This window comes from Catharus ustulatus, chromosome 6, assembly GCF_009819885.2.
Source record: "Catharus ustulatus isolate bCatUst1 chromosome 6, bCatUst1.pri.v2, whole genome shotgun sequence".
Classification (NCBI taxonomy): Eukaryota; Metazoa; Chordata; class Aves; order Passeriformes; family Turdidae; genus Catharus; species Catharus ustulatus.
This window is the reverse complement of record NC_046226.1, coordinates 15,840,155-15,850,893: the sequence shown is the minus strand read 5'-3', so window position 1 is coordinate 15,850,893 and position 10,739 is coordinate 15,840,155. Positions and strand designations below refer to the sequence as shown.

Below are 10,739 nucleotides of genomic sequence, written 5' to 3'. Positions count from 1 at the left end.
GCGGTAGCGCCGCGTTGCCCCGGAGACCGGCCGGGGGCTGTGGCGCTCACCCGGGGAGGAGCCGAGGGGCTGCGCCGCGGGACGGGGACGGGGGCGGGGAGCGTCACTGCACCACAGCGACCGTCCCTCCTCCTCCCGGGCGAGCGGGCGGGGAGGCGGCACCGCGCACCGCGGCGGGGCTGCTTCGCGCCGCGCCCCGCCCCACCGTGTCCTCCCTGCCCCGCCGGTGAGGAGCGAGCCCGCGGGCGAGGGCTCCGCCTCGCCCTTCTGGCGCCCGGGGGCGCCGCGGTCCCCGCGCCCTCGCTGCGGACGGGGGTGGCCAGCGACGACAGCAAACTTGGCTGGAAAGTCCCGCCCGCCGAGGCAGCAGCGGCTGCAGCGGGCTCTCGGGGCTGCGGGCGCCGGCTCCGCCGCCGGCCCGCCCGGGCGGAGCGCAGAAAGTTTGGCGGCAGGAGGCTGGGCTGGGCTGGGCTGGGCTGGGCTGGGCTGGGCTGGGCGGCGGGCGCTGCCGCAGTGTGCGCGCCCGGCCGCGCCTTCGCTCCCGCCGCCCTCGGTGCGATGTGAGGCTCGGCGACGGCGTCGGCTGCCGAAGGTTGTAGTTGTTACATGCGCCCAGAAATCTTCTCCAAGATGGATTTTAGTCATAGCAGTCTTTTCGGATACATAGAAGACCTCCAGGAACTAACTATTATAGAGCGGCCAGTACGCAGGAGCCTGAAGGTATATACCTCGAAAAAGATCGATGCTTTAAAATCCATTTTAAATTGTCTGTTTTAATTATGCATAAATAAGTGAATAGCTAGGGTTTTTTTTTTCTTTTTTTTTTTACAGCACCAGAATACGAAACATTGTTGTCAGTCATTTTAGAATAAACAATCTCGAATTCTACATAGTAGAGATTTTGTGTTTTCAGTATAAGAATATTGAAATGGGAATAAATAAACTTGGGTTTTAAGATTAAATCATGGGCCACTTGTTTAATAGTTATAGTACCTGACTTGAAATTGTACTTCATTCCACCTTTTCCTGGTGAAGGATTTATTTGAATTTGAAATGTTGGCTAGGGGTTTCATGAATAAATTGAAATTACTAATGAAGCTTTCTCTCTATGTGTGGGAAAAAAGGGGTTGTTTAAGATGAAAACAGTGAAATAGTAAGGCATTGTAAACTCATGTGTCCATTTCACACTTACAGACACCAGAAGAAATAGAAAGATTGACAGTTGATGAAGAACTCAGTGATATTGAAAGGGCTGTTTATCTACTCAGGTATTTCGTAAAATGCTGCTGTGAAACATTGCTGACCATCGTATTTACATAGAGCTTTTTTAGTGTTTTACTCTTCACTCCTTTAATTTTCTGTCTGTTAGTAGCTCTTTTAGCTTCAACTATGTTAAACATATAGGCAAGATAAAAACAGGTGCTGTAATTAAAAAAAAAAAGTCACCCTATAATGGGGTGTCTGTGTACCTGTATAAGAATTTCTGAGCTTTTGATATGTTCCTCACCAGCATGGAGTTGTACTTAATCATGTTTTCCCCTGCAATTGATTTTGCAAGATTCCCTGGTGCTAATGTTATTAACACCAATAATTCAGGGAGTTCATACTCACCGTAAGCAAATATTCACTCATGGGCAGTTAACACACGCTGGTAACAGAGCTGTTCTAGCATCCTGTGTGTGTTTGGACTTCCAGAAGAGAAAACTTGAGACATTAATTCTATAGTCCTTAGAAATCACTGTAGAAGATACTATGTTAATACTTCCCTCTGTTCTGCTTTCTTCATTTTATTTCGTTCTTGTTGAAAGTATTTGCAGCTACTTTAAAAACTTAAATTTGATAGTTTAAAATATGGCTCTTTCAATTATTGTGTAAGTTATCTTTGAGAGTACAAATGTTCTGGGGAATTTTGAGTTGAATATGCATTTTTAAACAATACCTAGTAATTGGAGAACCAGCTGCAGCTCCCTCTTCGTTTGCTTATTCTGCTGGTTTAAGTGCTTTTCTAGTCCATGCCTGCACTCAGTATTTAGAATAGATACTCTTGTTGAAACAATATTCTCTTTTTGGGGTGCATGGCAGTATTTTTAAGTTATCATTTTTGTCCACTGATACTGCTTTTGATATTGACTTCTATTTGTGGTTTGGGTATTTTTTATGTTGAAATTTATTAGATAGAGGATTTTAAAACTTGCTTTGCTTTTAGTTGCTGTAATCAAAGCAGTCTGTTAACTGTAGGGAAATTCAGAGGAAACTGTTTGGATGTGGTACGTATCACTGAAAGGATGTGAATCTGTTCTGGGTTTTACCTCACAACAACCAGCATAGGTGATTTTTTTTTTTCTTTTCCAGTGTGGTGGCAAATTTCTTTGTTCTTTTTTTCTTTCTTGTTAAAGATCACATTTACAGCATGTGTGTCCTAACTAGATCATTGCCTTTTTAAATGGCAGAAGGTTCCACTTCATGTCTTTCATCTTATCAATTGCTTTTCAACCTGGCCTTGACCTTCTCCTGACATCTTTATCTGGTTTTCTCTACTGGAGCAGCTGTTCTTGAGACATAACATTCATTTTCTTTTAATGAAGCTTTCATTTTTTCCTCTGCATTGTTCTCATTGCTGAAAGATACCTTCAGCTCTGCTTGATAGGCTTTTTGTAAGGTAGTCTGACTGTGCAGGTATGTTAATACAGTAACCCAGCTGCTGTTGAATAGCATATTGCTGTCCTTGGACTGAGTGGAGTAAAAGCAGAGTTGAAAAACTGCCTGTAACCCGGTAGTACCTTTTATATAATGTACAAGAATGTGTACTTTTGGTTTGTCAGGAATTTTTCATCTATTTTAATACAATATCCCTGCCTGTTGCTGTTTGATAGTAATGTTAGTCCAGTCTTTCCATGCCTCATTTTCTCACACAGATGCATTATTCACTGTCCTTCAGGTTGTTCCTTGTGTGGGACTCTCCTTGATCTTATCCAAAAAGCCATTGCCTTTTCTGGAAATCTGTCTATGGAAATAGCTTTCCTGAGATTGAAGCAAATTGTTAATGACACCGTTTGGAAAGGATGGTGTTATCTCCATATGCATTAAAAATAAACAAGAACAATGAAAGAAAGCAAATCTCTCACCTTAAATATCTACAGATAACATCTAAATACTACCTTTGTCACAATGTCTTTTGTATTGTCATTTAGGTATTGCACCCTAATCTGCAAGTTGAAGGTTTTAAATTGACTGAGGTATCTTCAGAGTTGCTTGTACAGTGCAGAGCTGATTAATAACTGAGTGAAACCTTTGTATGCTACAGCAAAGCTAATGTTTACTAATGATTTTCTGGGGAAGTTCAGAAAGAGTCTTCACATTTTAAAGGCTTTCATTCTGACAAAAAACATCAACCACTTTCTTCTCTTTTAACATCCTTTCCTTCTAAAACCTGCCCCCTAACTTCTCTCCGTCCTTGAACTTGGATTTGCTTATATGCAGTTATTGCATGTTTACCAGATACTTGTTTTTAGAAGATTTCTGCTCCTGAAGTCTTGTACTATAGTAGTCTGAAAATGGATGCACTGAGATCCAAATTGGAGAGTATAGATTTTCTTTTTTTTCCTAGTGACTGATTCTTGCTTACTGCATATATGAGAAGGTATTAATTTCCCAACTCTCAGAGTTTCATAAGTTATTCTTCTCTCTTCACTTCTTGTGTTCTTTGCTTGTCATTTGCCAGTAGTCTTGTAGAGTTTCTGGCAAGGTATTTAACTTACTGATATTATAAAGTTAATTGTTTTGCTCGTGTGTATTTGTAACCATCTAATGATTATTTTGTATTTCCACAGTGTCTTGTCTGTGTCTAGCCATGATGTATGGCCACAGATTTTGTAAATTAGTGTTGATTGTGTTCTCTTTAGTATGATGTAATTATATACCTATAAATGTTTTTTTAGCATGTGGTAAGTACATTGATCTTGTGTGAGATCTCAGTTCCATAGGGACATGATTTTATTGTAACTGTTTTTTCGTTGTTCCCTATCATAATGTTTCATGTTCTAAAGTGATAATTGTAATTTTGATAATTCTGAAAAGTTAATCTCTCTCTCGTTATTTCTAGTAAATGTCTTTGCTTTCAGTCTCCCCTTTTCTGCTAGTACTGTTTTTCAGGTAACTAATGAGGTAGATTGATAAGATCTAGCTAAATAATTTCTAATCACATTAATTTTCAGAAAAATCAACTCTTTGATTTGCTACATCATGTGGCTATAGAAACAGTTCTGCAAGCAGAAGGAGAGTATGTAGTAGCTCTCTTGGTGGCTAGAGTTACTTTAATTTGACTTGAGCATAAGTGAACTTCTGCTTTAAATCACTGATGCTCAGAATACTTGGTTTTAATTAGGTAACATTTGCAATTAGACCAATCAAGTTCTAATTTAATAAGAATGTGGTAACAAAGTGGACTGTAATTTGTTTTAATCTCATTTAACCTTGATTCTGGTGGAGAAGCTAGGCTTCCTTAGACCAGATTGTCAGGGATGTTTATGAACTTCACATTGGAATGAGATGGGTTTAGGGACTTAGGGAGGGAGAGACATTTGAGTGCCTCAGATCTATGTTTTAGAGCTTCAGCTTGTGTGTTTGGTGATTTCTGGAGCCTCGAATAGGAATCACTGGAGAGTTGTGTTCTGTCTGTGCTTTGCATGATGCTGGACCAACAGAAGAACAAGAACAGCAAAACAGCTGTGCATCTCAACCAAGTCAGTGTCAAGATTGATGGCTTGTCATACATCCATCAGCACATTAAGAGAAGCTGCCAGGACACACTGAAGCAATGGAATACTTTGCATTCTACCTCAGGGTGTTGTGACCTGTACCAGGACAGTGGCAATAAGCAGCTCAGGGAAAATAATTTTTATTCCTGCTGTTAACTTTTGCCAGTAATCTTAGTTTCCATGTTTTCTGATGCTTGACTCATGTTATTACATTAATTTGTGTCGCTATAGCTCACTCTTTTATGGTGTGCAGCCCAAAGCACGTATTCTTTGCCTGATGGCAATCTGCTTACTGGCATGTGCACTGCAGAGTGGTTTGTTTTCTGAGGACTTTTCTGATAGATTTCCCATTGTTGTGTGTACTGTATGATTTTGTATTCAGCTACTTTTTTTAAAAAAATTTTATTTGTGCCTGCATAGTGCTAAAGCTTCCAGACCTTGACATTTGTGTCTTACTCAAAATAACAGGGTAATAATGAGTTATCAAGGTGGAGATGGAATTATTTGCCCTTTTGGGAACAAAACCTTTGTTTTTGGAGAGATCCTATCTATCAGTGTAGAAAACAACACGATCCCTTTCTAAAATATGTAACACAGTTTTTGAAGACACAATAGATACTCTATCTAGATTGGAAAGAATTCAACGTCTCTAAACTTATGATGATTTAAAAAGACCACAGCTACAACAAAAAAAGTTGTACTTTATTGTGCAAGCTATCCTTGATTAGCTAGAGCACTCAAATTCTAAACATCTTTTCATGCATTATATGTTGTTGATTGTGAATGTCAAAACCACTGTTTAAAAGTTTGTGAGGTTTTAAATTTTTTTGTCTAGTTTTTAGTGATGGTGTTAATTTTAGAAAATTTAATTTTTCTTTAGGTGCAGGCAAATCACTTTAAAATGATTTGATTTTAAATGAAAGCTTTCATTTACATGTAACTTTAGGAGCTGATTTTCTTCGTGATATCAATTTTTTTTGTGTTACATAATAATGAAAACTTGCTACTTTATTCCAATTATACAGTTCATGGTCCTGATGCATACATGGTATACTGAATGATCCAGCTGTAATGCTCAGCATATTGGAAAACAGTTCTTACATCTGTCCTGCCAAGCTGTAAATATGAACATAAAAAGTATTTCTTCATTTTCCCCATCTTTGTTTTTCAAATTGCAACTTAAGTTTTATAAAAGTTTCATTCTGATTCACTTGGTTGGACAGATTAACTATTTGTTTGACCTTAAATGTGTTATGCACATAAGGTAATGAGTATAAAATTGATTCTTTCACCTTAAAGTAAAAGGTGCACCTGTAGACTCCTAAAGTGTTGCTAAGTCACATACTTTTATTTAAATTTAGATCTGTGCAAATACTTGTTAATCATATTTGCTGAGTTGAAACTGAAACTGAGGCACCAGCTGTGAATACACACACCAGAGTTGATATAGTGCATAGAGAAGCATTAAAAAAAAATGGAGAGAGAAGAATCTACCTCAGTTTTCTTTTTCAGACTACAGTGCAGGAAGATGGCAGCGCCAGTCCTCTCCCTGTTCTGGTGTTTGTGCTATGTTTGCCCTTTTGCCTGCACAGCACACTAGGGACTTTACCTGAGGCAAACCTTGAAAATGATGGTTAGTTTTAAAACTGATCGATTGTGTGGTCCAGGACTTTGTATACTTTAAAAAGACCTGTGCCAGCACAAAGGAATTGAATAGCAGCATGGCAACAATGGTTGGGGGCGTGAAATGTCTGAGACTTTGGCTGGCTTATGGTATTTATGAAGTTATGGTTTCCTGCTGTCTGGTTTCACAGTCCAGTTAATCTGGAAGAAGGTTTCCTGATACCAGAGAGGAGCTCTCCTCTCCTTTCATTATGTGACTGCATGGTACTGATAAGTTTTGTGTACCAGCAATGATGCTGTTGCAGCAATGCAATCTCAGCCAGATTAGGGAATGCATGCTAATTCTAACAAATTTTTCAGATGCTTGCTTACAATGAAGTGTGGAACAAAATGCAACTGCTTGTGCTGCTATAAATGGGAGCATAAACAAGAAGTCACAGCTGGTAGATGACTTTTCTGTTAATAGCAAACCAGATTTAGTTCTTGTTACTCTAATTTTGAATGTATACTTTGAATCTGTGAAGTAGTGATTGAAATGAACACAGAATAGAAAGTATGAGCTCGTTTGTATAACAAGGCCTTTGACATAAAATGCACTTCGAGAATCATTAAAGTTGGAAAAGACCTCTAAGGTCATTGAGTCCAGCCTTTGAATAAACACCAGCATGTCAAATAAACTATACCACTAAGTGCTGTGCCCAGTCATTGTTTGAACACTTCCAGGGATGGAGAATCCACCACTTCTCTGGGCAGCCTTAACTATCCCTTCAGTGAAGAAATTCTTCCTGATCTTCAACCTGAACCTCACCTGACACAGCTTGAGGCCATTTCCTCTTGTCCTGTCACTTGTTGTCCAAGGGCAGAGGCTGATCCCCATCTGGCTCCAAACTCCTTTCAGGTGACTGTGGAGAGTAATAAGGTTACCCCTGAGCCTCCTCTTCTCCAGGCTAAGCACCCCCAGCTCCCTCAGCTGCTCCTCACAAGACTTGTGCTCCAGACCCTTCCCCAGCTCTGTTGCCCTCAATGCTCCAGCACCTCAATATCTTTATCATGAGGGGCCCAGAACTGAACACAGCCTTTGAGGTGTGGCCTCACCAGTGCTGAGTACAGGGGGACAATCCCTGCCCTGATCCTGCTGGCCACACTGTTACTGACACAGGTCAGGATGCCATTGCCTTCTTGGCCACCTGGGCACAGCTGGCTCATGTTCAGCTGCTGCCAAATGGCACCCCCAGGTCCTTTTCCACCAGGCAGCTTTCCAGCCATTCTGCCCCCAGCCTGTTGTGCTGTGTGGGGTTACGGTGACCCTAGTGCAGAACCTGGCACTTGAACTTGTTAAACCTCATACCCCTGGCCTCAACCCATGGACCCCCAGCCTCTCCAGGTCTCCCTGCAGAACCTTCCTACCCTCCAGCATAGCAACATTCCCACCAAACTTGGTGTCATCTGCAAACTGACCAAGGGTGCCCTTGATCCCCTTATCAGGATCATTGATGAAGATAACACACAGGGCTGTCTCCGATACTTGGCCCTGGAGAACACACACATTAATGACTGTCTGCCAGCTGACTGCAGCACCATTTACCACCTCTCTCTGCATCTAGCCTTCCAGCCAGTTTTAAACCCAGTGAACATCACACCCATCTGAGTGGCAAGCTGTCAGCTTCCCCAGGAGAAGGATGTGGGAAACAGTGTCAAAGGCTTTGCTGAAGTCTAGGTGGTCTATAGCCACACCATACAGCACCCCCCTACATGGTTCACCTGTTCATAAAAGGGAGATTAGGTCTGTGTGAGATTTGGAAGTTTGCCTGAGCTGTGATATATGAGACCAGGTATCTCTTCCTTAAGTATTGTCAGATACTTCTCTGGAGATGTCAGTTATTTTGCTCATGACATAGTAAGAAGAAACTGTGGCTCTGTTGATATATTTTTGAATATCAAACACAGTTGAAAAATATGTGGGTTTTCTTAACTTCTAAATTTTTTTCTGTTGACCTGGGCAAATCTTTTTGTCCTCTCCTAGAAATGTTCAACATAGGAATATCCATATTTCCCATATTTATTTCTTTCTACGTGATAGGTCCCATACATAAATAGCATGTTGCCCAGCAGGGGAGTGTGTTTCTTTTGTTTTTGTTTGGATGAACACAGGCATTTAATAAATAAGTTTAACAGTTGCACAGTTCATTTTAGATGTCACATAATTAATGTATAAATATAGTAATTCTTCTTTATATCACCTTCCTCAGAAAGTTCCTAGTGTTTATACAAACATTTGGTGGGCATAAGGAGCTTTTATCCTCATGCTTGCTCAATGTTACTAAAAATTTATCATTTGCTGGATTTGGCAAGAGATTATAATATTGGACTAGTTTTTGTCAGGCCTGGAAATGCATCCAGTGGAAACTCTATGAAGATGTAGATTAGAAAATATAATATTTTGTGTTAGAATACATCCAAGGTACAGACTCTTCAAAGAGTAGATCAAGCTGTCCACTTATGCCTAGTCTGAATACACTTTCACATGATGGTACCCTGTAAAATGATGACACTTGTATGCTAGTGACTGAAACACAAATCTCTAGTCAGTTTTTATAGAACTGTTGGATGGCTGGGGTCAAAAGGGTTCAAAGGTGATCTAATTCCAAACCCTTGCCATGGGCAGAGACGCCTTTGCCTGGGCCACTTTGCGCAAGGCCCCATCCAACTTGGCTGTGGATGCTTCCAGGGTTGGGGACTCTGGGTGACCTCTTCCAGTGCCTTTCCACCCTCACAACTGAATTTCTTCAGTTTGAAGCAATTTGTTTATCCTATCACTGCATGCCCTTGTAAGAAGTGTTTTTCAGGTCCTTTCTTGTAGGACCTCTTTAGGTACTGTAAGGTTTCTGTAAGAGGCTGATCTCCAGGCTGAAGAACCCCAATTCTCTCAGCCTTTCCTCACAGGAGCAGTGTTCTATCCCTCTAGCTGTCTTAGTGACTCTCCTCTGGACTCCTTCAGACATGTTGATGTCCTTTCTCTGCTGAGGAGCCCTGACCCAGCACTCCAGGTTGGATCACATGAGAGCAGGGTAGAGGGACAGAGTCCCATTGCCTTGCTGGCCACACTGCTTTAGATGCAGCCCAGGATACAATTGGCTTTCTGGGCTATTGCACAGTGCAAGTAGCCAGCTCACATCCAGCCTCTCTCCCACAAACACCCCAAATCCTTCCTAGCAGGGCTGCTTCGATCTGTTCATCCCCTTGCCTCTGTTGATACTGGGTGTTGCCCTGACCCAGGTGCAGCACCTTGGACTTGGTCTTGTTAAACCTCATGATGTTCCAGCGATGCTCAGCTTGGTGTTGGTGGCAGACTTGCTGAGCTTGCACTCAATCATTTCATCTGTATCATTAATGAAGACACTAAATGACACTGGTCCCAGTACAGACCTCTCAGGGACACCACTCATCACTGATGTCCATCCACTATCCTCTAAATGTGAACATCCAACCAATTCCTTATTTACTGATTATGTTTTTCTTGCAAGTTCCTTCTGGTGTTTTGAGGATATTTTGTTGTGGGCATAGGAAACCCGTCACATGTCATGATGTGATGCCTCAGTGACCCTGCATTCTGACTCCATATGCTGCTAGCACAAAGAAACAGCAGTTATTGATTCAGCTACTCTTTCTCTAAAAGCAGTTTAGTAGCATGTACCACTACCTGTCCCAAAAAATCTGAGTACTCTGAGACTCTTCAGAAGAGTGGCTGTTAGTGCTGATATGCTGATACACCCTGGATTTTTGCATTCAGGGCTAGAAAGCTTTTCTGAATCTTTTTTTAAAAGCTTTTCTGAATCTCCGCAAAGCAAGGTAGATAGAACTCCATTATGTAGCAGTTCATACTGCTACACTGTAAACTTCATGTGAAGGGAAATTGTTTCACTGAGGTAAAATTCTGATTATAATTTTAGGACTTCAGGAACTAGGACTGCAGTCTTGGGCGTGCCTCTGTGCCTTAGCAGGTATGCTATGACAGAAGAATTTGGAACGAGACAAGGAGTATCTTTGTTGAGATTTAAAATTAATCTTGCTCTCTGGGGTAAACTTGTATAATAGTTCATTTAGCTATTTTTAGAGTTACCTTTAGTCATATTCATGTATTTGTCCTTGTTCCACCAGCTGGTACTCTAAATGCCAACACTGAGTTTCCCTGGGTTTTGTCAAGCCTTGAAGCCCAAAACTTTATGTCACAGGAAGCAAACCCAGGATCATTTAACCACTCCGACAGAGATTTTTTCACTCTGGAAAACCGAATGGGAATGTAGGCAATCCTTGAGACTAAGCAACTTAAAGAGTTCTACATTTTCATTGGAAAGTTCT

At 41.2% G+C, this 10,739-nt stretch overlaps 1 protein-coding gene across 2 annotated transcripts in view; it reads left to right on the top strand.

Annotated features, from left to right (window-relative positions):
• The first annotated feature begins 506 nt into the window (after positions 1-506).
• PPP4R4 (protein phosphatase 4 regulatory subunit 4) overlaps positions 507-10,739 on the top strand; it is a 61,117-nt gene continuing 50,884 nt past the window's right edge. For both annotated transcript variants that reach the window (XM_033062881.2, XM_033062883.2), the window contains exons 1-2: positions 507-720; positions 1,195-1,268. In XM_033062881.2, the coding sequence (XP_032918772.1) occupies positions 607-720; positions 1,195-1,268 (188 nt within the window). In that variant the 5' untranslated portion in view covers positions 507-606. The remainder of the gene's footprint in view (positions 721-1,194; positions 1,269-10,739) is intronic.